Genomic DNA, 27,354 nt, shown 5'->3' with positions numbered 1-27,354 from the left:
TATCTATCTATCTATCTATCTATCTATCTATCTATCTATCTATCTATCTATCTATCTATCTATCTATCTATCTATCTATCTATCTATCTATCTATCTATCTATCTATCTATCTATCTATCTATCTTACATCACTCAGCTGTATTTAATATGCTCAAGTGCAATAATCCTCTGCATTTATAAACAAGGTCATCAGGTATTAGGAGAAGGTAAGATGGATTAATGAAAGCAGACAAGACAGGAGGAACGAGCGTGTATTATCGAGTTGTTTATTGGGGAGAAGCTTAGTCCAACACCAGGAGAAGTGATGTACGTTTTCTTTAGAAACACATTACAAGCACATGTAACATGACAAGTCTTTTTGATTTTGCAATTTCACAACACTTTCTGTCTAGCCTTGTGGACAAACTGGACACAGTGTGTTTCCAATGAACATTTTTAGATGTAAAGTTAAGTTATTAACATAACTGATATTTTTACTTGAAACTTAATTTGTTTACAGTTTTTACCACGAGCAGCTGGACAGCAAATTTCAGCATGGTGCAGTAGAAACAGACTGACAGTATGGATCGTGCTTACTAACAACATTTTCTTGTACATTTTTTGCACGCTAACTATAACACCAGCATAAAACAAGAGTGCCTCAGCCTCTGCATCACTACAGCGAGGACATCACTGATCACTGCACTGTGATTAAGACGTAATAAAAACTGCTGTGATGAAAAAACTCAAAGGGAAGTGATGTAAGGGGCCACGGGGCAGGCGAAGGTCACGCTATGTGTGGAAATCCTTTTTTCTCCAGGGTATGACGAAGCAATGGCGCTTCTCAGCGGAGGGGTGGATGGACGACAGCGGCCTGCGTCTCCCTGGTGGAAACCAGGCAGCTGGCCTTCTTTTTCTTCCTCCATTCTGATCTCATCTTTCTCCAACAGCTTGCTGGAAACGCTGAGTCGCCTCTCTTCCTCTATTTCTGCATCCCCTCCCTCTGAATCATCCTCCACTGGTTTGGGGCCAAATATCCAGTCTGTAAGAGGAAACATGTTGGAAATGAATTAAAATGATTTATTTTTATGTCTTCTCTGTGTATCTTTTAAAGGGGCATTGCACCGGGTTTAGATTCACTTCAGTTGTCATGTCATGCATGACAAACTGCAGCATAGAGGATGCTGTTTCTTTTGGGGGGTTATTAAATAGCCAAAGCAGGAACTTTGTGGAATTGCACAAATTGAACATTGACCGCCCCCTTAAGATGGCTTTTTTTAGCAGCCATTTGATCAGCTGTTGACATTCACCTTAAAAGAATAACAGACACCACTGGGAAGGTTATCCTATCCACAAACCAGAGGGTGAACATGAAGGAAACTGTCGTCAAAACAAGGAAAAGATCAAAAGTTGATTCACGAGAGCTCAGGGACAGAAAGGACACCACAAACACAGATGCCAGAGTGGACACGGTGGCATCAGTTCAGGATGTGTCCACCTGGGGTTACCTGCCAGGTCATGCAACAGGTCATCAATGAGGTGTCCCACTATGGCGTAGGTGGCCACTATGATCACCACCACCCCAACTATTACATAGACTACATTGGGTGGGAGAGTTATAGCATCTCTCGCAGGGGGGATGTAGTCCACAAAATACACCTCCTCCTCCTCCTTCCTTCTAGACAGCTGGAGGAGTTGCCGGAGCTCAAACGCAGACTGTGTGAAGTTTGAAATCAGAGCTCCTCCTGAGGCGTTCAGGGACACATTTGGTTGCCGGTTCATGTTTTGTCTTGGCCGGTTTTTGAAACTCTTTTTATGGTTTTGTCAGCTCACAGAAAGCGTTGAAGCTTCGGGGCTGTTTCTTTGGGTGATGACAGATTTATTGTCTTGTTGCAGATCTGCGCTCCTTCACTCCTGCACTGTGAATGTTTGGAGAACAGGTGATACAGGTGCACCAGGGAGGAGGAGGAAGAGGAGGCGGAGGAGGGAAACAAACTAAGCATTAGAACATTTTCAACATCTTCTGGGTGTCGGAAGGATGAGTGACAGGTGGAAATGTGCGGATGGTTTGAAACTGAGAGTACTGTTTCTCAGCAGTGACAGCTCCCTGTCACAAAATGGCTCTACAGAAATGTAGTTCAGCTGACAAGTAAAGCCTGATACTACCCATGTGCCAATTCTTCTAATCTTTGGTCTAGACTTGAATCCCAGAATTCCTCATTCTCATCTTTTGCACAGAGGGTCTTCGGTCCAGGAGAGCGAGACAGAGGAGAAGTGAATGTAGGACAGACGGAGTTAATAGGATTGAGTCTGTCATAGAGCAATATCAGCTTTCCATCTGTGGGGATTAGAGATATGAGCGAGGAGAGGTGGACAGTAATATGCCAAAGAGGCTTATGGTCCCCCTTGCATAAAGATATGATATGTATATTACAGTGAACCCACTTTCACTCAGGTCCAGACTGGCATCACTTTATAGATACTTTCAAATGATCTTATACACAATTTGGCACTTGTGACATGTCACATAATTCACTAACATGAAACAATGCTTTCATGAATGAGTTCTTGCTCCCTAACAGAGCATGATATCATTGCAGGTAGAAAAGGTGCACATCTTAACGTATTTTTCTTTATAAATGACTCTTGTAAAAATGATAAAGAGCCAGAGAGCAGCTCCATTCATATGACAAAAGATGAGAAAATGGCACAGATGACATGGAAGACAGCACTGCATTGGAGTGTCACAGGGAAAGAAAATGAACTTGCCTGCAGCAAAGAGTTGAGATGATTCCTCTGGTTTTTTGTTTTTGAATTCTGGGGTGAACTGTACAGAAGCAGCTCTGGAAATAACCACAAAAACACAGCATAAGGTTAGCGTTGCATAGTGGCTGCCCTTTCATAACAAGCCTAAAGCTACACAATCTTGTTTTTTCTGTACATGTGGGCAGGTAAACAGGTGATATATATATATATATATATATATATATATATATATATATATATATATATATATATATATATATATATATATATATATATATATATATATATATATATATGGAGAGAGAGATTTTTTTATCCTCACAAATATTCTCAGTGCAGCATCAGGATGTGGATGTGGTTTCCACCAGGATTTTAGGCATTGGCTTGTTGTTCTTCCTTTTTCCAGTTAAGTTTGTAAAACTGAGAGGCAAGAAACTTCCATTCAAGGACCGTTACGGCTATATTGGCGAAAAGAATGAACCAAGAGACTGGGTGCATACCCCAGTAGAAGACGTGCGACATGTTGTGGAGAGATGTAAAAAATAAAATAAAATAGAGAGAAAAAGGAAAAGGAGGAAGAGTGAAAAATAAGCTTTCAGGAGAGATGCAAACGAGAGATGAGACGAGGGTTTCTGAATGTGTCTCAGGATGAAGCTGTTACGAAAGTAACACCAACTGTGCCAGTTTAGAGGTGGTGTTTAGTAGTTTAGTAATCCTAACAGGATTTGCTTGACTCATGCCACTGTCACCAACAAAACCTTTTCACCGAGTCAGCAGAAAGCTTAAACGGTTCATTTAGTGTCACCTGAAGGACCTGTTGCCTGCGGATGGTGTGTGAAGTGTGTGTGTGTGTGTTGATTCACACTGCAAGCAACAAATGTAGCTAAAACACAATAAAATGATGCGAAATAAATATTAAGATAAATTGACACTTTACCTGTAAGAATGATTCTTCTCATCAACTTGCAGATTGCTTTAGGTTATTTTTTCAGTTCAAAACAGGAATCCAAGGCTTTTCCAGTTAAAAAAAAAAATCAATACATAAAAAAAGAAGCAGAAATTCACTGTAAGCACTACTAGCTGAGCAGAGTATTCCTAAGCAAATAACATCCAGTCACTCATTCAGGTAGATCCATACTGGCTCCCTCAAGCTGGGGTGACCACCTTCTTGGGCTTGTCTTCTGGCTCCATCAGCCACTTGTAGTAAGCATCGCCCAGGATGAAGGCCCAGTAGAAGACGGTTAGAGAGGTGTTCACTGTCATGATGCCGATAATCAAAGGGTGCCACATGGTGGCAGGTTTTAGAAAAAATCTGTGTCAGCCTAAAAAAAAGAAAGAAAGAAAGAAAGAAAAAGCTAGTGCTGTGTGTGTGTGTGAAGGGTTGTAGCAGTAGTATCGCCTGCCTGTCTGTTTCTACTCTCTGCGTGGACTCCCCACCCCTCTCTGTGCTCTCTTTCCACTGGTGACTAAGTTTCTGAGGCAACAGCAGCATAATCCTCTTCAGCAGCTTTGTTACAGAAGATAAGGGTGCGCTGGATGTAGACCTGCTTTACCCACCCTTGTTCATCCATGAGATGGTGTTGTGTAACGCAGGTGTAGGCATTCTTCACAATGAGCTTTATGAGGCAGTGCTTTACAAAGAAACAGAAGCTATGTAAAAATGTCACACTGATTGTGAGTTTTAAACAGTGACCTGACCTAAAAGACATAATCTTTGTTCTGAACTTTATGTTCTCTGTAAGATATCAAATCTAATCCACAATCTAATCGAGACTGGAGACATCAGATGGAGGAGTTAATCTTACACCAAACAGCACAGATGGCTCCTTAAACGAGCCCCATGGTCGAGCAGACCCTAAAGACCACGCTTGCCCTGACATCACGTGACTTGAATAGCTGGATTGTACAGACTCATCTGGTGCAGGGTATCTACAAACAGCATGATTAGAAAGCGAAAAGACAGAAAACTGAACTTAAAAGGACTTCAAGGGGAGGAAACACTGACATGGGGAATCGTCCTCCACCAGGTGGCAGTCTGTACAAAGACTGAGTGAATGTTTTAAAAGACGCATTTAATGACAGATCAGAGAATTTAATGAAAAACGTGAAGGAAAAGAGCGATATTTGCGCATGATGGGCGATTCAGCGGTCCGTTATCTGAACTTTGCATTACTCTCCCTTTAAATGTTCTCTCATTAGAGGTGCCTCCTGCCCGAGGTGAACTTTGACACCTGCAGGACAGCTGCAGGCTTATTGGCGCTGAAGGTTTCATCACAGATCAAAAGGCAGCGTGACGCTGCTTTAAATCATCTCCTGCGTTCAGCGGCAGCGCAGAGGGCGCTGCTTTAACATGACTCGGTGCACAGCTCTGAAACGTGCTTAGGAGGGACAGATTTCTTTTTTATGTGGAACATTTTTAAGGTTCACCATAGAGACCAAACAACACGTTTACAAGAATGAGGCCACCGACGGAAATCAGCGTTTTTCTCCTTTCTCTTCTGGCACCTGGAGTTTTATACACAATGAACAACATCCCAGCGCTTCAGGAGTAAGTGTGTGTGTAGTCGGATCATTTCAATCTAATCTCGGCCTGTTGTGTGGAGGCATGGTAAAGCCGCCGATATTAATAGGCTTATGAAGCGGCCCACAGCCTGAAGGGAAAAGGGCGTGTTTACCCAGAGGAGAAAAAAAAGATTCACCAAGGCTGGAAAATCTAATGCTGTGAACTTAAGAGATCCGTTATAAAGTCTTAAAACGTAGGCCTAAATCTAAATTAACGGAGTGTAAGGCTATATCGCCCACGATAATGAGCGTTAATCAATCAGTGTTACATCCCCACACTGCTCCGAGCTTTTGAATTTCACCAAAGAGAAACTGGCAATTAAAGAGCCGAGAAAGCTTTGAAAATAATCAAGTAACAGAAATGTTAATCTTTTTGAACCCTCTATCTAAACGTCCTCCTTTTGTGGCGAAAGCTGCGATATTTCGCAAAATTAGATCATTTTAAAGTCTCGTCGATCGTCACTGATCTTGAGTTAATTTTTATAAAGCACAAAATGAAGTTTTATTCAAAGACTTGTCGTTTTATAATAAAGCAGCTTAGAGAGAATTAATTATCTACGTCGATCCTGATTTACTGGTTAATGTTCTCCAGAATAACTTTGTTGTGTCTGAACTCGTCCTCAGACCTCTGGTTATCTTGGGGATGGGAGCGGTCATCCTGGGGTCTGTGCTTCTCCTCCTCTTCCTCACTGTGCGGCACAAGGCCAAAGTGGACCCTTTGTTCTATGGTACAGTCACACTAACACATGCTTTCATATAAATGAGTAAAGTCCAGGTGGACGGTTGTTATTTCTCTTTCTTTCTCTGTATGTTTGCAGTGTTCGCAGAGTTTTCCTTCACCTGCCTGGTGGGTCTGACCAATGCTTTAGAGCAGGATGGGTTCATCTCTGGCTTCATGGGCTTCTACATAAAAATGGTAACCTCTCGCTTTTCTCTCCAAGACTGATCAGTTTTGGGGGTTTTTTTTTTACTTCATAAGTTTAAATGTTAAAGTTTGGATGTTTCTTTCCCTTCAGGGTGAGCCTCATCTAACCACTGCCTATGCACTGATGATGTCTTACTGGGAGGGCATCGTTCACTTCATCCTCTTCCTCGTTATCATCCACCGCATGTTCTCTGGGTAGGTTTTGCCGCTGCCGTCACAGTCTCTCATGTCTGTGCTTTAGTGAGACCTCTGACTTTCTGTCGTGCAGGAAGTCGTATCGTAGCCTGGGCCTGCTGTGGGCAGGCTCCTCCATCGCTCATCAGATCGTTCACATCCCAGGAGTGGTCATTGGTGAGAGCAGCATGAACACAGTCTGGTCAGATCGGCGCAGTTGTTTGTGACCACGTGTATTGATGAAGTTCTCATTTGTTCAGGCAAGTATGGGTCCAACATTCGACCAGCGTTTTGGAGGAATATCCCCTTCTTTTTGGCACCTTTCTGGGCAGCCTCGCTGCTCTTTAGCAGACCCAGAGAGATGCAAATCATCACAGCAGATAAGGTAAAAAGTTCTCGCTTTTAGGATGTGTTCATTATACACCATATACTCCGAGAGTAGTCTAGCCAGAATCTGGTTACAGCTTACATATCTGTGCATATTGTAGTGCATTAAACTTTAAAATTCTGTAGCCACCTTTCTAATTAGGAGTCATGCTCAAGGTTGGAGACTAACTCAGCTGTCATAGGGCAAAAGGCAGGGTACACTGGGACACAGGGCTAGCACAGAGACAGACTATTCCCACTCATGGTCACACCCAACTGAGACTCATCAGTTAACCTGATATGCACCTTTGTGGATCGTGTGATGTCATCTGATTGTTGGGGTTTTCTCTCTGTTATGGTTCATGGGTTTCTAGGGTCTTTACCTCACAATATAAAGCACCTTGAGCGGAGTGTTGTTGTGATTTGGTGCTACATAAGTGACAGTTAGACTGATTTAAATTTGAATAGAACAGGATCCAAATGACATTAAATTATACTTTAAAAAAGTGTGTGTATGTATGTAAGTTGGGAGAAGAAAATTGTTGTTTTTGCATATGAACTCCAGATGGTGTCAGAAAAATCATTTGGGGACATTTCTTCACAGTTGGCCTTTTTAACTTGTACCCACAATAATATTTATTCCACCTGAAATGCATTTTTAGTACTTGGAAAAACTCTGTTAGGTTCAGGAGGTGCTGGAGGGTACGTAACACCCTCTTGCTTGCTGTGAATTTTCCACACAGTTACATTCTTTATTCCCACATGAGCTCAGTGGGACATCACACAGGCTTCCCACTGGGGAGCAGGCAGTTTGAGAGCTGTTTTAATATCCAGTTTGACTGTGTTAGACATTTGTCTTCTCACAGGCAGCTCCGCTGGGTAATCTCCAGACACGTTCAGTTTTCCGATGCCCGTGTGAAAATAACCTGTACGGTGTAAAATGAACAGCACCAACATCAACTGTGAACATTTCTGTGTCGAGCAGATCGCTGCAGAGCAGAAGAAAAGTCTGCTGTTTCGACCCATTGACCTGCTTCTCTCACTGCTGTTACTGGGATCCATGGCCTTCTCCGTGTTTAGAGGCTTTGTAAGTGAAACATCACAAGACCTTTTCTGCGTGTCGGTACTTGCGCTTCTGTTCGCGCTCCAGTCTTAACTCTCTTCGTGTTGTGCTGCAGGTAGTGCTGGACTGTTCTCTGGACACCTGTTTCACCTACATCTATCAGTATGAGCCGTACCTCAAAGACCCCGTTGGCTTTCCCAGGGTTATGGTGAGTCTGGTGACCGAAGACTCAGAAACTGAGTTAACTCTAATATAATATGTAGTTTATTGTTTAACTGTTTGGTGCACAATTCCTTTAGATGCTCGTGTACTTATTCTATGCACTGCCATTGCTAACGGTCTTCATCTACGGTCTGAAAACACCTGGATGTAGCTGGATGTTGGACTGGACCATCTTCGTTGCCGGCGCCATGGCTCAGGTAATTGTAGTTTTCTCATCTCGTGCTGTGATTAATATTCGTTTAAACAAAAGGAAAAATGGAAAGCTTCATGTTGACTTCCCTCCCCCTCACTCGCTGTTCCCTCCAGACCCAGTGGTGCCATATCGGAGCATCTCTGCATTCCCGCACTCCCTTCACGTACCGAGTCCCAGCAGACAAACGGTTGCCTGTTATCGCTCTCAATGCGCTGCTCGCTGCTGCACCGGCGCTGCTGGCCCTGCGCTGCCACACAAACCCTGCTTATTTTATGAAACCTGTTCCTGCGGGACAATCCAACAGCAAGAAAAAGGAAAACTAGACCACACGCAAGCCACGGACTGGTGAGGAATGCTTACTGGGGCACGAACTGAATTAAATGCACACATTTTTCATCCCTAAAACCCAGAGGAAATCTAAAAACATTGCTCTCTCTGACTCAACTGTTAAAAAACAAAATCAGTCACCTCACCCAGCACTTCCTGTATGGACTTCTGGACCCTGATAAGGAGGCTGTTGATGGAGGTGAGGACCGTGATCAGATCGCACAGCGTTCAGGTGACTCATGCAGACACCCAGTTTGTATCGTCACAAAACTTCAACTAACCTGAACCATGCAGGTCAGCAGCAGCACCGGAGAATGATTCAGTCCCTTTTTTTTTTTCTATACAGAAATCTAAACCAAAGCTACAAAATTTGAAGATTCATTTTTTTGATCTTGAATATTGCAACTTTCACCCTTCTGTGATTTTTAGCACCCCCCACGCTAACTGTGAGTATATTAAATGTTGAATATCAGCTGAATCCTCTGTAGGCTGAATAACTTAAGAGTTGCTGATAAGAGAGATGACTCACTCGAGCTGATAGCTTGGAGAAGAAAAAACCACCTGGTGATCGACGTTGTGGTCTAGCCTTCATGTGACTGGAGCCTATAAAGAAATCAGACAGATACTAATCGCTATTCCAGTCCACTCCAAGTCCAGACTGTCATTTTCAAGTTAAATATTCAGTTTACAGTCATGTGAAACGGGGAAAGGAAGCACATGGAATTTGTTTTTGCTTAATAAACGACTTAAATGATTACCACGCTCATTCTTTCTATCTACAGTTTGAGAACTGGAGCGCTGAACTGTGGCTATTTTTGTATTATAAAAATGGGACACAGATTTCTCGCTGCTAGCTGTGCATGTCAGTGTTTGATTAAATTACATTCTCATTAACCTTTTCCTTTGCTAAATATTGAGAATATTTATGACTCTCATATCACGTCTGAGCTTCTAAACTTAAACGCACTTCTTCCCGAACCAAGTGGTTTACGGGTTCAGCAGTCGCGTCTCCGCAGCTGTCAGTGTTTTCTCCAGCTGGTGATGTCATTGTGCCCTACTGCACTGCTCAAGTTATCAGACTGATAAGAGGTGAACCCTGGATTTAGGTGAGCTGTCAGACACAGCGGCCATAAGGATTACTGCAGGAAACGTCTCAAAAAGCCAAAAAAAAAACATGTTTTGGCTGCTAAAGTGTCATTTGACTTTGTAAATAGAACATTTCCCTTTTTTGTGTACATACAATAGGATATGCAGGACACAGCTGAATGTAAGATGCAGTACAAGAAGTTTGATCACTGAGTTTGTTTGTTTTTTGTTTTTTTTGTCTTTGTCACAATTTGTGGCTCAGATTAAGTTTGTATTTTATAACACACTTACACACTTTAGAAAGCACAGTGCAAATAAATGCAACCCTAACCCTGTAGGCTTTATCTTATTGCAACATGAGTGTCCATTAAAAACAGTTTAGTATGGTATAAAGTGTTGCACCCACCAACTGACTCTCAGTCATTAGGGTAGAGTCATGACCAGCCATACCGTCCGGCTCTGTAAATGAAACAGTGGGTCGTTTTTAAAAAGCTTGGTACTGTAATAGGAAGAAACTGATATTCCAGTGTAAGTGATGATACTGCAAAGCAGAAATATTTGGGAAACGCAGCAAATCAGCCAAATATAGTGGCAAACAATATAAAGTTTACAAGCGGAGTCCTGAGGCACATACCATGTAAAAGTCTTCATGCTCTGCTGAATCAATAACTGCAGAGCTCCAAACCTCCGCTAGCATCAACCTCGCGCCAAAAACTTCCCGCTGGGCACTTCATAGTATGTGTTTCAAAAGCTAAATTGCTCCTGGAGGTGTACTTTAATCAGGTCCACCTTTGCAAAAGAAGATATTTTGCTGCTTCAGGTGAGTAGAGCATCAACAAAAGCACTGTACAGAAGAGAACAGGCACTTTAAGTCAGATGTAGCATGACAGGGAGCTGTTGTGAAGGTGGGTTGCAAAGCAGCTTGCAGGATTCTGTAACTTTACCCAGACTAAAGTATTTTAAAGTGAAAAACCTATGATAATTTTCAACTCAATAGCATCCATAATTCACTTGAAATGATCTGTATTCATCTTATACTGAGTCCTGATGTTGCTCCTCAGTTTATCTATTGCCTAAAATAACCATAACTTCTTATTGACAAAATCCAGATGCTACAGTCAGATGATCCCTTGCCGCAAGGGGTCACCACAGCGAGTAGCTCCAAAGTTTTACACCAGATGCTCTTCTTAGTTTAACCCCACAGGGCATTTTTGTCTCTAGCTGGAACTGAGGTTTAGCTCGCACTACACTATGGAGCTAAAACAAAATAGAGAGATAATAGTAGGGGGAAAAACCCCGACTCAGATTAACTGATCTGATCAGGTTCTGGGTCGAGCATGACCTCGTGGCAAAACTACGCTGCGTTTGAAAGTGAAAACAGCTGATAGCATGAATGAAAAGCAGAACTTTTGTCCATTTTGTTCGCTTTATTAAGAATGGAGTACAACAGCAGGACAAAAAGTCATAACACCAAAAAAAGTGGATAACAGATCAAATATCAAAGAGACAAGAGACAAAAAAAGAGTGACATTCTACACATCGTGTAAATATGGCCGTGCAAATTAGGTACAATCAAGTGGTTATCTCAAATTATTCTGTAATCCCACCCACACTAACTATGTCAATGGGACGTATACATTAGCTGAGAGTGCTTATGGGGATTGGGGAGTCTATCGGATTGGACAAGGTCCAGCTATTGATCAGGTTTGAGCCAATAACACACGTCACAATATTTACAGTACAGAGATTAGAGGCAATCAAATTATTAATTTTGTTATCGACTGATTGTTGGACTTACATATTGGTATAGAAAAATGGTGTTACGTCAGCTTTCTAAAGGATAAGTAAGAAAACAAGCATGTTCACTAGCAAATGATTCATAATAAATAGTAACATTACACAAACAGATATTAGAAAAAAAGCACGTCAGTCGAATAAAAGAGACCAGCTATTCAGGTGCTCTATGGAAAAGTAACAGCTACAGTACATGTACAAAAAGCTGGGATACCAGGACTATCTTGCATCAATTACATCTGTGCTTTGTAAACAGAATACTAAAATGAGTTACTTTTTTCATGTAGAACAAGCAAACCTTTCCAAAAAAGTGACTTGGCACTCCTCTAAGTTTCTGTCTTACATGCATACGTTCACACACTGCTGTCAGGCTGACAGACCAAGAGAAGGTTATAGTTTGCAGACGAGTGGAGGAGTTACTGTTTGGGAGGGCGGATGTTAGGGCGGTGCTAAAGTCAGTGTTCGCATGGACCTCGGTTAAAGAAAGCAGAGAGAAAATAAAAAGAAGCATCAAAAAGCATGGAGGTTAGATTATGGGGATAATCTTATTCACTGGGGGAGTAAAGCTAAGCAGAGAGCACGGTTAGTGGTTAGAAGCAGGAAGGGCAAATGGAAATTGCTGTGATCTACTGTCTTTCCTTATGGGCCATGGTTAGCACCTAGGCATTGTGGATGTTGTATTATTTGGTTCAGTAGTAGCTGTGTGCGTCCTCTCTGGCCTTGTGTCCCTCTCCTCCGTGTCTCCTGTGGCCGTGGCGGTCGTGGCGCTGGTTGCGGTGATGGCGTCGGTACCGGTGCAGTCGTCGAGCTGCAGAGGGGAGGAAATGGTGACACGTTGTATATGAGCTGCAGTAGATGAACAACACACTTGTCACTGTGCACAATTACTGCACTGTACACAAAAATCCCATATTCACTGGCTAAATCTCTGCATTTATTTTCTTACTCTTAAACGATCTGCTCTGAAAGAAGCTTAAGTGTGTAGTTCAACCATAAATACTCAAATACTCAAAATATATTTCCTTGCTGAAGGTTCCCATCGCTAATCAGCTGACTCTTCAATGCTACACAAAAGCCTAATATGAGCTGATACATTATTTATTAGTGAGTCACCTTTGTTAAGATGGGAAAGAGTTAATAAATGATCCTTAACAGACTTAAAGCTCTGAGGTTGGTTGATGCTAATTATCGGGTTTGATGAAATCTTCAAGGAGCTGCTTGGATTGTAATTTCACTGATTTTAAATGAATCATATTTTACTGCGTTGTTATGTGTGTGTGTGTGTATGTGTGTGTGTGTGTGTGTGTGTGTGTGTGTGTGTGTGTGTGTGTGTGTGTGTGTGTGTGTGTGTGCGTGTGCGCGCGTCTGTGAGGTCATATTTACATCCAAGATCTTTACAGTTGCTTTGACTTAGTGTCCTTGTGCACAACAGAAAGAGAACATTTCTTTTCAGACTTTAACAATGAATCTTCTGTCTCTGTCTCACAACTATGAATGAAGTCACTATTTACGGGCTCTACTTGCCAAAATACGATCACAGGCATTATGAGTATTGTCACACACATTTATAGCGTTTATAGAGTGCCACAGACATGATTTGTGAGCATGGAGCACTCTGCTCAGACACGAATAAGGACGGAAGCGTACCGCTGGGAGGGGAGTAAGGATGTGAAGCGGGAGAAAAATGATGCGATATAGGAAAACGTAAAAGTGCAGAGGACAGTCAAGACATACAGAGATATGCATTCAACAAGAAACTGTGACCAAACAGACGTGTGTGAGAAGATGTTTCATTACTTTGATATACTGATGTATATGGTAAAAGTTTTGATAAGGTGTCCACTGTGAATCTAACCACTGCGTTTTGCTCACCATCAAATGGGCTTGCCTTTGTAGTTACACTAATGTGTCTGACACCTGCATTAAAGGTTTTCAATGTGTTAAACTCATTTGTGTGCATATATGCATATAAATCAATCTGAATTACAAAATTGATTCAAGAAATTTGCCCAACCAGTTCAGAAACTAATGACAAAAGTGACTCAATAAAACAACAACCTGGCAGAACCGTCTGAATTTGTAAGTGAGGAGCAAGGCGTGAAAATAATCAATAAAAAACTTGTATTGGTGGCACAGTCACTATTATAGAGCTCCAAAGTCACTACAATGCTGCAATGTTATGGTATAATAAAAAAGTAAAAAGGAGTTTCACATCTCAACTTCTACTCAGCCTGTATGTGGGGAAAAATTTTTTTTCTCCTCATACATGATGCTTTCAGTTTAAAGCGACCACTCACACTTTGTGCAGATGATCCTTGGTCGCTCCCAGCTCCCATCGGCCCGGCAGCGTGCGGTGGGGATGTGGCGCTGGTAGAAGCCTTCAGAGCACTGGTAGCGCACCACTGAATGGATATCATAATGTGATCTCCTCCGACCTATCAAATGGGCATTCTCCACCGCAGGCGGGGTCCCGCATAACACTACAAACAAACAGAGAAGCCTCATATCACTCATACAAAAAAGGCTGAATTCCTGAAGAGACATCCAGAGTTTATTTGACATTAATTAGAACAGACACACTAATAAATACCCATTAGAGCAGTCATCGCATATTTTTTTATGTATGTGCTAATGTATAGTAAATGAAAGCATCGCACAATATGCACAACAATAACTCGTGAAGGTCGTCATTTGCAGGAGTGCGCTGCCTCTAGATGGCAGCCTTGTTGCTGTATCTGCTGACAGAAAGAGCTGTTTTAAGGGGCTAGTCTCTGCAGTAGACAGGGACTACAGCCAAACCACAGAGCCATGAGACCACAGCCAGACAAGCAAACACTCTCAAATGACTTAATCCCTCTCCCCCTGTCCTCCTTTATCCTTCCCCGTCCTTTTCTAAGGCCTCTTGATGGTCTTCCATGTCTTCTTTCTTTTTTTCCCCCCAAATCTATGTGATCTCATTGCTTTCACATTTAGGTTGACTGAATCCCAGAGGAAAGGCTTGGGTACAGTAAGTATCAAGAAAAGCTGACAAAAAACAGCTTGTAGGAATTTCACATGGCGTTTGAGAACAGGACAATAACTGCAGTTTCAGTTCTTCTGCCTGAACAAGTGTAAGTGGGGCCAGGGGAAAAAGATCTGCCAATGAGAGGAAGATTTAGATTGATATTCCTCTCAAAAATCAATACAGGTTTTAGCCTGAATCTCAGCCTTCACTTGTGCATTTTGTCAATTTTTGGAGCGTCTGCAGCGATGACCTTTTATAGAGCAAAAAAGCAACTTGTGAAGTGTAGCCAACTACTGATTTTCTGCATGAGAACTGGTGGCCAGCTGGTAAGTACACAGAAAACCCAATCATGTAAAGACAGGAGATCCTTGATAGGGAGCGTCCTTCCCTGTCCGATAATCTGAAAAGACCTTTTTCAGTTTTGTTAGCGAGCTGAGCATTGTTACAGTACCTGTGCCTTTCTTGCAGATGTAGGGCAGGTTGTAGTTGCAGGGCACGTCGTTCCACTTGCCGTCCTCATGGGCAATGGTCACCACGCAGTCCTCGCCACCTGCAAAGAAGTTATCGGGCTGGCTCTCCCTCCAGTTCTCGTAAACCTGCACGGCAGCAAACACCAGATTTCACCTGCATTTGAGTTCATCTGTAATTGTAGTCAGGCTGGGATTCTTGTCATATTTTTAAGTGAAAAGAAAAAAAATGGTATTTTTACACAAATGTGATTTTGTGAGCTTTAAACGTGTGTTTCCTATTGAGCTGGTTTATTATGATGACTTTTCACAGTCTGAAAACAGGAAGTGTAAAAAGCGATCACTGACCAAGTCGTTGGTGTCGGTCCACTGAAAGTCCTCTTCCACTGTGCGATCGTTCAGACCGATCCAGGCGTTGTCGTGACCGAGACCTGGAACAAACAGTACATGGCTTCCTTTCATTTAACTGCTTCTGTAAGATCTTTATTTGTGTATCTGATAGCATCACACCGCCACCTTCTCCCTCTTTTCCGTATAATCGAATTTGTGAATCATGTTTTTTGTGACTTGCTGCTTTCTCTTCTTGTTTTTTTTTCACACTCTACCTTTTATTGTTTTTATCCCTCAAGCTTCGATTTCACGCCCCTTGTTTGTGATGTATGATATTAATACTTTGTTCTGCTTTAATATTTTTTTCCTAAGAGTGTTGGGTTTAATTTGTGCCATTTGTCTTGATTGTCTCCTTCTTTTTCTTTCAAAAGATTATGACTGAATAAATCAAAATCACCCGTCAGACATACCGTTGATGAACTCCTGCTCGGCAGCAGAGACGACACTACTGAGGTGGGCGCTGTGCTCTCTGCAGTCTTTCTCTGCATCCTCCCAGGTGTGTCTGTGGGTGAAGTACCTGTGGGATGACACGGTGAAAGCAGATTTGATTCACATGTTATGCTTCCCAAAAGATTTAAATGATGTTCAACTTTAAAACGAGACATCTGATCTTCCGTGTTCAGTCTCTACTTTAACTCCGTCAAAAGCACGTTGGAGGAGATTTCCTCGCTAATGATCCATGCGCTCCAAGTTAATCTGCCTACCTATTGTGCTCATTTCCAGCACAATAGTTTCTGCCAGAGTAGCGTTGCATAATTCACAGTTCAAAATAACAATCCTTTTACCTGAAACAAGTTGTTTAAGAGTTGTTTTAGCTGTCACTCCCAGAAAGAAGTTTTGCTGCATGCCTGAGATCAACATATTAAGGTTATCAGCTCTCAGCGACACCATTAACAGCCAAGAGTGGAGAAAAGTTTCAGAAGGCGACCAAAACCTGTCCTTTTGACTCATCGGGCTCTAACCTCATTATATGAAACTTTGAGGATGCTCAAAATGTGCAACCAGCGCTGTGGAGTGGAGCACTGTCGCCAAGAAGGCTTCTGTTTTTAATGCTAATAGAAGTTTGCATGTTCTCTTTTCCAGCTGTGTCCTCCACGTTCTCTGGATTATCCCAAAGTCCAAAGACATGCAGGTTAACTGGTGATTCTAACCTGGTCATGGATGTCGAGAATAAAGTATTATATTAATGTATGGTTAAAGTATGACTTGGCTAAAAATGGCTGCCCCTCCCTGAGCCTGCTTCTGCCAGCAGTTTCTTCCTGTTATAAGGGAGTTTTTCCTCCCCACTTTCACCAAGTGCTTGCTTACAGGTGGTCATCTGATTTTTGGGTTTTCTTTCTATTATCTTACAATATAAAGCACATTGAGGCAACTATTGTTATCATTTGATACAAATTAATTTGAATCTCCCCTCCAGCTCATCCATGTTATCTAGGGCATCTCACTCTGGTCCATCACTAGCAGCATCGAGACTCTGTCAGGATCCAGTCATTCCTACAACTTCTCTTTGCTAATTTTCTCAGTCTTTCCTGAGTAAACTGGCACAGAGCAGTAAAGTAAGCTGGTTCCGTTTTCCATGATTCTTACCTGTAGCAGTGGCCGTGGAACTTCCTCCAGCCGTGCTCACAACCTTCAACATCTGTAAAGAGGAAGGGAAGTTAAATTGTTTCTTCTTTAAACATAGTCAAATACAGCACGCTACGTGAGATGCTATAGTCTATATAAGGAAGCAGAATTTTGTTTTTTTCCTTCCATTTAGCAAATAAAGACTAAAACATGTGACTCGCGCATCTTCAGAAGTAAAATACATGAACTGTAATTATACACAGGCTTCTTTTCCATTCTCAGCACACGTGGTTCTTTCTCTGCACTATTGGTATTCATTATTAACACCAAGGCCCGTAGAATCATTTATAACCGCAAAGGTTAGAAATTCATTAATCCTCATTACAACTAGTGCACAACATTCACACACAAACACAGGCAAACACACACACACACACGCACGCACAAGGAGACGGATCTGTAGCTGGAGGTGTCCAAGACCAGTGCAGAGATGAATCAGCGATGTGTGTGTGTGTGTGTGCGTGAGAGAGAGTTGTATGTGGGTGATTAGCGCCATGTACCACACAAACACTAAGATTTTTTCCCGATGTTTCATGATGCACATGCTCATGAAAATATTAACTGAAGCTTAGAAAATCGCGCGCGTGTGTGTGTGTGTGTGTGTGTGTGTGTGTGTGTGTGTGTGTGTGTGTGTGAGAGAGAGTTGTATGTGGGTGATTAGCGCCATGTACCACACAAACACTAAGATTTTTTCCCGATGTTTCATGATGCACATGCTCATGAAAATATTAACTGAAGCTTAGAAAATCGCGCGCGTGTGTGTGTGTGTGTGTGTGTGTGTGTGTGTGTGTGTGTGTGTGAGAGAGAGCTGTATGTGGGTGATTAGCGCCATGTACCACACAAACACTAAGATTTTTTCCCGATGTTTCATGATGCACATGCTCATGAAAATATTAACTGAAGCTTAGAAAATCGCGCGCGTGTGTGTGTGTGTGTGTGTGTGTGTGTGTGTGTGTGTGTGTGTGTGTGAGAGAGAGTTGTATGTGGGTGATTAGCGCCATGTACCACACAAACACTAAGATTTTTTCCCGATGTTTCATGATGCACATGCTCATGAAAATATTAACTGAAGCTTAGAAAATCGCGCGCGTGTGTGTGTGTGTGTGTGTGTGTGTGTGTGTGTGTGTGTTTGTGTGTGTGTGTGTGTTCACAGGAGATTCACCCAGTATCTGTCACCCTGCACAAGTCTGCAACACAAATTTTGGAAACAAGGAGAAACTCTGGACTGAACAAGCTGTTCCATTTCCTTTGACTTTTTATTTAAGAATTGAAAAACATTTTGTCAGCTGTCCACTTTATTCTTTTTACTTTTATACTATATATCATCTTCTCAGTCTCCTTTATCTTTTTTGTTCCCACATTAATTTTTTCAAGCACTTTGAACTTATGCTTCAAAGGTGTTTTATAAATAAGTGCATCCAGATCAGCAATCTTTTTTTCTGTGGTAACAACAACTCTTCCTGGGGTCATTAAAAACGGGCTATTATCTACAAAAGTACTTTAGTAGCTACACATCTTCATCTGCTTGTTAAGGCTGGCATGTCTCGTGTCTCATGGCAACAACTCAATACATTTAAGCATGTAGTCGTGCTCAACACAACCTGCTGAAGTTTAAACTGAGCCTCAGAATGTGGATGAAAGCTGATTTGGCATGGTTGTTGGTGCAGGTCTGAGTATTTGAGAAACTGCTGATGTCACACACAACAACTTTACAGTTTACAGAGAATGGCATAAACAGCATGAAAGCATGGATCCATCCTGCCTTGGATCAACAGTTCAGGCTGCTGGATGATGGTTTAAATGGAGCGGGAGATATTTTCTTGGCACACTTTGGGCTCCTTGTTACCAACTGAGTATCATTTAAACACTACAGCCAACCTGAGTATTGTTGCTGGGTGTGCTCATCCCTTTATGACCACAGTGTACCTGTTTTTTAACGACTTCTTCCAGCTGGATAACACTGGTTGTTAGCTCAAATCATCAGGAACTGTTTGGGTTTCTTTTTAACATAACATGGCAAGGTGTAACTATTAAAGCATCAGGAAGTGGTATTCCTATCCCCAGATTATTATTAATGTATTCATAATTATGAATAATATACTCTATATGATTTTATAATGTGTAATAGAAGGACTTTTGCTTTAGACATATTTTGATGCTAATACATTTGTACTTTACGTGAAGAAGAGTTTTGAGTGATGCTTGTAACTTGTGCATATTTTACACAGTTGTATTGCTAATTTCAGTGTAAAGCATCTAAATATTTCTGCAAAAATATTGCAAGACAGTTATCCACTCAGTTGTCTTGTGCAAAATCACTTCCACTGTAATATTGTAGGGTCTACCTTACAATATAAAGTGCCATGAGGCGACTGTTGTTGTGATTTGGCACTATATAAATAAAATTGAATTGAATTGAATATCATGTGTAGTAAGGCACAGATGATATCCACCAAGAGAGATCAAAAATGCCAGTTTCCCATTTTAAATGTTGCATTTATGCAAACATACATAAAACAGTTACTGCATTTATGACAATTACTAGTCATAAATGATAAATCAACATTAGTTTCACGTCACACACAGTAGAAGATGTTTTTTGATTCTTATCACCTGCTACACAAACCTGTGGAAGTGTGGATGTGTGGTGCTGACGAAAAACGGTGGAAATATTAACTGACGCTTTGAAAATAGTCTGTGGATTTACGTGCATGGCCAAATTCAGTCAGTATCTGTCACGCTGCAGCCCTGTGACACTCAGATACATTGTCTGATATCTGCAAGGCGACGCACCCTTGTGATATTGTGGTATGACACACGGCAGTAACAGATGCTGCACACTGATCAGGATTATTTCCACCAGCACAGTTAGCAACAAACCTTTCAGAGCAAGCGTCACAACGGTGAAAAGGCCAGTTTCAAACACAGACTGCAAAATAATTCCTTTCACACAGCTCGGAGTAATCTGTTATTTAATCATGTATGTGTTTGTGTGTGCGTGCACCAGCCTCTCACCTTTCTCACACATGTCTCCTCCGTAGCTGGGCAGGCAAAGGCAGAGGAAGGAATCAATCTTGTCGATGCAAGTGCCTCCATTTGCACAAGGCTCGGACTGGCAGTCGTCAACGTCTGCGGTGAAGGGAAAAAGCAGTGAGAACAGATGGGTTGCAGATCTCATTAGGGTTCAAATTAATAGGACATATTCAGCTGAAGTGATGCTGTTCAGAACAAAAAAAAATAAAACAGTGTGGGCGTCTGCTGCCACTCAAGCTCTGACACAAGATGAGCTGGTTATTAGTCCTGCTTTAAACACTGAAATGTGTCCATGTTGCTGAGTACATTATCATAATTCAGACGCGGTGTGAGGAGAATACAGACAGTCTAATCTCCTCTTACATTCCTTATTTATCCTCATTCTCTCACAGAGGAAGGCACTCTAAAAGCCTTTCTAGTGTTATTACATTCTTTTTATGCATTTACCGAATCCAAGGTTGACTTCATGTGTCTATTCTCTTCTTTTCTCTCTCCGCATTGTCTCCATTTACAAACAACTGCACGAGCGAGAAGTAGTAGGCTACACAGTGGAATGCTTTTCTTTGAATGCAGTTAAAGAACAGGCGTAAATTTGATGGATAGCCCAGCAGAAAAGCAGAGTCTGACCAAAAGATCTAGGTTCAAGCTCTTGTTTTAGCAGATCCTGCCCCCAACCTTAAGAGGCCTTAAGCAACAACAGAAACCCTTCCAGCTCTCTGCAGCTGCTTATGCTCTCTAACCTCTCTGTTTTTTTAAAAAAATCAGACAAAAAGAACGTTTCTCTACAGAGATCAATAAAATATCTCTTTATCATTATAAATGGAGGGCATGTAATCTTCCTTCACCAGTGTGGGGTTTTTTTTGACACAGAATAACAGATGCACCCCCGGACTGCAGAAATCTATTAAAACTCACAGCAAGAGTGTAGAAAGAAGGCGACTTTCAAGTTCAACAGAATTTCAAAGTATTTCCTCTCAGCTTAATGACTGCTTAGTTCCAGTGAAAAGCAGTGAAAAGGCCAGTGGCTGTGAAGAGCTAAATCTGAGTGACAGATCAGCCCAGAATGAACTTTAGCCTCATGCGAGACTTTCACACTTCAGCCTGAGTGTGATGTTGCAAAAGGATTAATTTTTAATCTGGGCTAACCTGCGGTTGTGTGTGTTTCAGGATGCACTGTGAGATTGTTTCTGGGCCTTTTTTTTTTTCCTTTTATGACTTCAGTTTAAGGTCGTTTATCTGTTTATAAAAACGTGCAGCTCTTTTAAGAAGAATGAAATAAAATTAGGCTGTTTTTTGAGGATGGATTTAATGACTGATATCAAGAGATTTATGCTAATGTGTTTTCTTGGAAGAGTTCCCACTAGTCTGTGTGGAAACTTTTAATCAACCAAACAATGTTGTTTGTCCCTAAAATCAAATATCAACTCAAGAGAGCACAAATTCCTAAAGTTTCTCAAAATTCACATGTTGTATTCAGAAGAAAAAACTACCTTAAAGGCACGATGTGCAGGATTTGGCTTCTGTGGCACCAAACTGACTTTTTTTTTTTTTAATTGGAACTCAAATTAAATGATGTACTGAATGTTGAACTCAGTCTTACATGATTCAAATCATCAAAATCACAGGCACCTGTTCCTAAATATAACAAATGCATGCGAACCCCCCGGTCTCGTTATGTAGCCTGACTTTGAATGACCTCGGGATCAGTGGGAGCATTGCTAACCACACACAGTTCAACACGCACCACTAACTCTCTCATTCCCCCATTAAAATCAGTGCAGCTCTTTGTTGTTCAATATAAAAAGTCTGATCCGATTGTCCCGCTCATCCATTATGCAGAGGGGATGCTGCTCCTCAGAGACATAATACTGCAAATTCTGCAAATCCACAACAAAGCCTTGCATCATGCCCACGCATCGGCTGCTGGCTGTCAGTTTGATTGTCTGCCTGTCCATCCGTCCATTTTTACGTGACTGAACGCACAAAACTTAGTAAGAACAGGGTGCTACTGTGCATGCAATTGTGTGTGTGCGGTTTGTTTTGTTGACTCGCTTCCTTGATTGACTTGCTGTTTAATAAGCAGAGCATGTGTTAAGTAACAAATCTGGACCCTCAAGGCAGATTTATATCTCGGTTTCAAAGGGTCACAGTCCCGAAGCGAAAGTGCTCCTGGTGTCTGCTTTGGGACGTGCAGAGACAGAATGAGGCTTGTAAGCACTTCTTCTGAAATATTACCATGTTAGGGAGTCAGTCAAGTTAATGTGTACAGTATGTTGGGACGTTATCAGTATTCACAGCATTAATACAGTTCCTGAAAACGTTTCATATACATACATTTTTCAGGAAACACCTTATATTCCGGTGTAATGATACTGTGACGCTGACACTAACAGAGACATTAACAGAGAACGTGACTTCGGCTTTGTTTTAGACTTTCCTGCACGCACATGATGCAGCAAGGGAACAGCAGCTTCAGATATTTAGTGCATGAGTATACACCTATAAACGGTTAGAGAGTGTTTCTATGGTAACCTGACCTCATTTTGAGAGAACAGAGTAACAAATTAAAAAGAAAATATGCCAGAAAGCTGTATTTAAACACCTTAACACCTAAATTGCAGAGTTATGAGCCTCAGCTGACTTGAACACCACCTGGCAGTGGCTGTTATGTGTGTCATGAATGCATTGCATTGTGGTATATTTTTTGCTGGTGTTATCTCCTTTGCTTGCATACTCTAAAACCCCTGGACAACCTATGCACTTGGCACAGTACTGGGTATGCTGCAACACTTTGAAAATGCTACAAAAAAAATCCAACACATCATTTTAGTGTGAAAATCTGATCGTTAGCAATGGTGTGTTGGACACATTTGTATTTGGGGTTCATATTAGCAGTTTTAAATATTGTTTTTCTATGAAGACACATGCAATCCATAGTTGAATCTACGCAGATGTGTGTTTTTGTATCAAAACACAATCTGATTTCCTGATACCACCAGTGGTGCTGATCCGATACCATGTAAATACAGGGCCAGTATTGTTAATACCAGTAGTGATCCTTTTAACCTGTAGATGGAGTTTATGTAGGGGAGAGCTGTGTGTCATGATTTATGAGATGAATCGTGGAAAATCTGAACAGATTTTAATGACCGCTAACTCATTTTTACTTTCCACAATAATTAGACAATACACACAACAAAGCACAACTTTGAGATTTTCATGTGAACTGGTTTTTTTTTTAGACCTGGGATGTAAATGTGTCTGTCTCTAAAGGACTTTGGGTCAACATCTGTTGTTTTTAATGTGCTCTAGGCTATAAATAAAATAGACGTGACAGTCAGACATTTTTCATTCAGTACGTTTGTGGTATACTTTTTCTTTTCCAAAAAGAGCTTTTATTTAACATAATTCAGTGGGCTACATACTGCACTTAGAGGAGAGAAACAAAGTATCGAGCGTATTGCACTAGTATTCTATATCCAGTATCCAATACCAGCGCTGGTATCAATACAATCTATATTTAGATTGGTCGACCACAACAACACAACAGCTCGGCAGGCTCAATTCAGATCTCATCTTTTAAGCTGAAATAATAAGTAGCTCAAAGTCAGGGACTGAATTACATGCTGAGAAATAAATGGTGAAACCGACACCTTCTCTGTCTTATAGTTTTATTCGCGTCACCGTCAGTAGGTTTTGTAAAACATGGCAGCCTTCTGACCTTGTTCTTTCTATCTGTAGCATCACTGACTGCAAAGTCACAAATAACAGAGAACAACAGCTTTCAACTCTATTTATACCTCTGCAAAGTAGATTAGCTTTGCTCTGCTTTTCGTTTCTGTCCATCAGCAGCACAGAAATCTATTCAATGAAAAGATTCATCAATCAAGTTTAAGGCACATGAAGCCATTCGGGTGGGAAACAAATCATTCATTTGTTGTGCTAATTTGAGTCAGTGAGTTCTGATATTATTAGTAGGGTGGGGTTTTTTTTTTTTAACTCCTGGTAAAACTAAGCGGCCTTGACATGACTCCAGAACCTTAATCTTTTTCTTCAAGGGACAAGAAATCAATTCAGCTTACAAAATTCAAGAGGCTGTAATGATGGAAGTCTGTTTCATTGGCAGAGATTTGTCATTTCTGTCCTGGAGCAATTTTCTTTTCTTTCCTTCACATTTTTTTTTTAGCTAAAATAAAAGTTTTTTATGCAAATGCTGACTTAATTTGACCCTGAGGGACTGTAACCATCAGCCGACCCTGACAGTGTGAACTTAACCTTTGACCTCTGCCTCCCATTGGCCTTATCTCCCACAGTGATGGACAGCTTGACCTTTGACCCTTTTAAAGGGCTGTTAGAGAGCCTTACTTTCTTAAATACAAACAGACACGGGGATGACTTCATTATATCACAGTGTATGTTTGTGTGTGTTGTGCATGTGTGACCGTGACCCACCAATCTCACAGTTCTCCCCAGTGTATCCTTGTGGGCAGTAGCAGGTGTAGCCCGTTCCCTGAGGAAGGCACTTCCCTCCGTGCAGACATGGGTTTGTCATGCAGGGCTCCACCTCAGCTAAAACAGATGGATGGATGGAGGGAGGTGAAGGGAGGAAAAATGGAACCGTTAATTGGCAACATTGTAAAAGAGAATGTTTTTTGTGTTTGTAGATATCATTTATTTTTTTCAAGAAAAAGCAGGTGCATCTAATCTCGCAGGCGGTGAAAAGATTTCTGTGTTAATCCTCTTAAAATGGACGGATTAAACATAATTTCCTCAATAAAATCAATGTATGATTCTGAGAAAAGAAAAAAGAAGAAAAAAGACACGGCGCTCTAAATTTTTCATCAGCGCAGCTCAGTCATAACCAGCGGTTACAACAGATGCATATCCATTTCACACTCCGTCTCTTTTCAAAGGGATCAGAAGCCGAAGAGCCTCAACCTCGCCATCCACTCACAGCCACAGTTGTCATGGTTACCATATGGAAAGCGAGCCTGCGCTCACTCCATTGAGCATAGTGGGCAGCGTGAGAACTTGAGACATTAGCCATCCTCAACAGAAATGAGGGGACCTCCCGCTGAGCGCCTCGTCCCAGCCATTCACCCCCTAAACGTGTGCGTGTGTGTGGTCCATTTCCACAATTAAAAATTTCCATATCAATTGACACACTACCACGTGTTTCTCCCCTGAGCTGCTCGTTATAGCAAGTTAAGGTCTTTGAAAACCACCACTCGTTCATCCTGGCCACAAAAGCTCGGCTGTGGGAGTCTTTGTTCTGCCAGCTCTCTCCCTGACACCGAAGGCTGCTTAGGTGGGGGTGGTGTGTGTTTGTGAGGTTGACGGTGAATGTCTTGGTGTGTGGCTTTGTGTATTTACATGGTACGATGAGTTAAAATCAATACTCTGGCTATGATTAGCCCTCAGGGTGAGATTCTTCAATAACTGATCAGAAGCACACATCCTCTGAATGATCGTAACACTGCGAGCTAAAGGTTAAAGGACAAAAGAGCATTGAAAGCTTTCAACCACAAGGACCCGAGCGAAGAGAAAGAACTGTCAATAGCTTCAGCTCTGTGATGAATTTTGCGAGCTACTCCTCTCGCATCACGCTTTGAATTCTGCTGAAGTCAGGTGCTAAACCCAGCCATGCATTTCATTTAATGTACATCAGTGTGGGCTAACGTGCACTTGCACCCTCTGCATCAGTCAAGGTCACATCTTGACAAATATCAACTGCTGTGACAAGCAGATCTACGCCTCGTGTGTGTGTGTGTGTGTGTGTGTGTGTGTGTGTGTGTGTGTGTGTGTGTGTGTGTGTGTGTGTGTGTGTGTGTGTGTATGGATGTATGTGTGAAAGATAAACCTTGTGCGATTGCTCGTTCATTAAAGCGAGTGGTGCAGAAAAATCAATAGCCCGTAGTGGGAGCTGACAGAGTGGACTGCCCCTTCGCTCTGCACAGAGGCTGACAGCTCGGGTACCAACATCAACAATAAACTGGCAACAGCAAAACTGTACTCATGTAAATATGTCTACAGAGATAGGACAGTTAATCCACAGATTATGCATTGCATCTGGTAATCATAGCCAAGGGCACAGCAACAGTACAGGTTATCTTGAAAATATGATTCGTGCATAAGCACTCGCAAATAGAAAGGTGGAAACAAGACAGCTGGCTGCAATTTAAATGCCACAGAAAGATAAGAATCTGCCTAAAAAGATCCGACGTGCGTGTTTGTGCAGTGAATGTGGAGCCACATGTGTGTTTGTTCACCTCTGAGGAACAATGCGCTTTTACTAAAGGTCCTTAAAGCAAACCTGAGGCTATTTCCTCCTCTGTCTCATTGATTCAGCTGACTGATGAAGTGCTCTGTGATCCAGTCAGGAGAGCAAATAATGACCACCAGCATGAAACCCAAACACAAGGGACCGAGCCCAAGCAGAGGTGTGTACACGAGAAAGACGTGTGAAGCTGAACGCTATTATTCAGGTCCAATCTGCTGCGAGTGACTTCATCCACTCTACTGTTTGTATAGCAAAAAAATATAACTGTGTGTTTATGGCCTTCTGCCTGCATGACTCTAGGGTCTCTCACTCAATCAATCAACCCTCATGCTGCGCACCAGCGGCCCAGATGGTTGCCCTCGGCTTCTTGTCAATACAGTTTACAGCTGTTTTCCATCCGCAGACTCCTCGCCATGCCTGCCACAGACATGAGCAGCTTTCACAGAGCAAAAATAAATCACCATAGAAATGTGTGATAGCATGATGCCCAGGGGGGTTTGAAATGCTCAGCGATAGGACGCTTTCTCTGTGCGCTCTCATTATCAAGCACAAAATAAGAAGTAAACCAGGTGGCCAGCCAGCAGCTTCACTGCGCTGCGGACTTAATCATGAGTTGTGCATGGTGGGCTCATCTTCTGTTGCCAGGAAAAACAAACCGCATCTTTTGAATAAATAAGCCAGAGGCAAGGTCAGAGGGAAAGTAATGAAAAGGTAGTCTTGAAAGATAATTCCCTCTTTTTTTTGTAATCCAACAACTCACGTCTTACTTTTCAGTTTTCTCTGGGACAACAGCTTACAAAGGCAAGCCTCAGACTTTACTCCAAGGAACAGGACATGACACGAAGTCGCTTCTATATTTCTCAATGGATAGACGGTGTATTATATTGCTTTGCAAATTACCCTGAAGACAATTTAATTAGTATTAATGCATTACTTAACTTTCTTATGCTGCCCAGCCAGTTGGAGCTACCATTAAAGCAGATATGATCTTTACTACAACAATGCAATATGAAGCATGCCATTCATGGTGATTATCGTACAAAAAAATTACCTTTAACGATACTCATAGCATCATTGTTTGGATTTCCAGACAGCT

General features: G+C 41.8%; 3 protein-coding genes across 6 annotated transcripts in view; 1 reads left to right on the top strand and 2 right to left on the bottom strand.

Moving 5' to 3' along the window:
- Positions 1 to 177: 177 nt before the first annotated feature.
- LOC308413056 (uncharacterized protein) lies at positions 178 to 1,762 on the bottom strand (the record flags this gene model as incomplete). The annotated part of the gene is made up of 2 exons (XM_080907841.1): positions 178 to 1,022; positions 1,489 to 1,762. 2 exons carry the CDS (start codon positions 1,760 to 1,762, stop codon positions 727 to 729), a joined length of 570 nt encoding a protein of 189 aa, XP_080763967.1. The 3' UTR covers positions 178 to 726.
- A 3,249-nt stretch (positions 1,763 to 5,011) lies between these two features.
- LOC308383845 (transmembrane 6 superfamily member 2-like) lies at positions 5,012 to 9,477 on the top strand. The gene is made up of 10 exons (XM_080862003.1): positions 5,012 to 5,294; positions 5,933 to 6,036; positions 6,127 to 6,224; positions 6,325 to 6,428; positions 6,502 to 6,584; positions 6,668 to 6,792; positions 7,759 to 7,860; positions 7,952 to 8,044; positions 8,136 to 8,255; positions 8,365 to 9,477. Exons 1-10 carry the CDS (start codon positions 5,203 to 5,205, stop codon positions 8,572 to 8,574), a joined length of 1,131 nt encoding a protein of 376 aa, XP_080718129.1. The 5' UTR covers positions 5,012 to 5,202; the 3' UTR covers positions 8,575 to 9,477.
- Positions 9,478 to 11,081: 1,604 nt separating this feature from the next.
- LOC308412536 (neurocan core protein-like) overlaps positions 11,082 to 27,354 on the bottom strand; it is a 62,519-nt gene continuing 46,246 nt past the window's right edge. For all 4 annotated transcript variants that reach the window (XM_080906972.1, XM_080906971.1, XM_080906970.1 and 1 more), the window contains exons 13-20: positions 24,431 to 24,547; positions 19,961 to 20,074; positions 16,907 to 16,958; positions 15,730 to 15,836; positions 15,278 to 15,360; positions 14,914 to 15,058; positions 13,756 to 13,938; positions 11,082 to 12,266 (exon numbers count right to left, since the gene is read on the bottom strand). In XM_080906972.1, the coding sequence (XP_080763098.1) occupies positions 12,148 to 12,266; positions 13,756 to 13,938; positions 14,914 to 15,058; positions 15,278 to 15,360; positions 15,730 to 15,836; positions 16,907 to 16,958; positions 19,961 to 20,074; positions 24,431 to 24,547 (920 nt within the window). In that variant the 3' untranslated portion in view covers positions 11,082 to 12,147. The remainder of the gene's footprint in view (positions 12,267 to 13,755; positions 13,939 to 14,913; positions 15,059 to 15,277; positions 15,361 to 15,729; positions 15,837 to 16,906; positions 16,959 to 19,960; positions 20,075 to 24,430; positions 24,548 to 27,354) is intronic.

Source organism: Rhamphochromis sp. 'chilingali' (assembly GCF_963969265.1).
Source record: "Rhamphochromis sp. 'chilingali' genome assembly, chromosome: 16".
NCBI lineage: Eukaryota > Metazoa > Chordata > Actinopteri > Cichliformes > Cichlidae > Rhamphochromis > Rhamphochromis sp. 'chilingali'.
This window is presented reverse-complemented; position numbering and strand designations above follow the sequence as displayed.

What these genes read in the sequence shown, in the direction of transcription:
- LOC308383845 (XM_080862003.1), top strand. Translation starts at nt 5,203, where the DNA reads ATGAGGCCACCGACGGAAATCAGCGTTTTTCTCCTTTCTCTTCTGGCA. An exon ending in ATCCACCGCATGTTCTCTGG is followed by an intron (nt 6,429 to 6,501) that starts GTAGGTTTTGCC and finishes TCTGTCGTGCAG; the next exon opens with GAAGTCGTATCGTAGCCTGG. An exon ending in TCTCCGTGTTTAGAGGCTTT is followed by an intron (nt 7,861 to 7,951) that starts GTAAGTGAAACA and finishes GTTGTGCTGCAG; the next exon opens with GTAGTGCTGGACTGTTCTCT.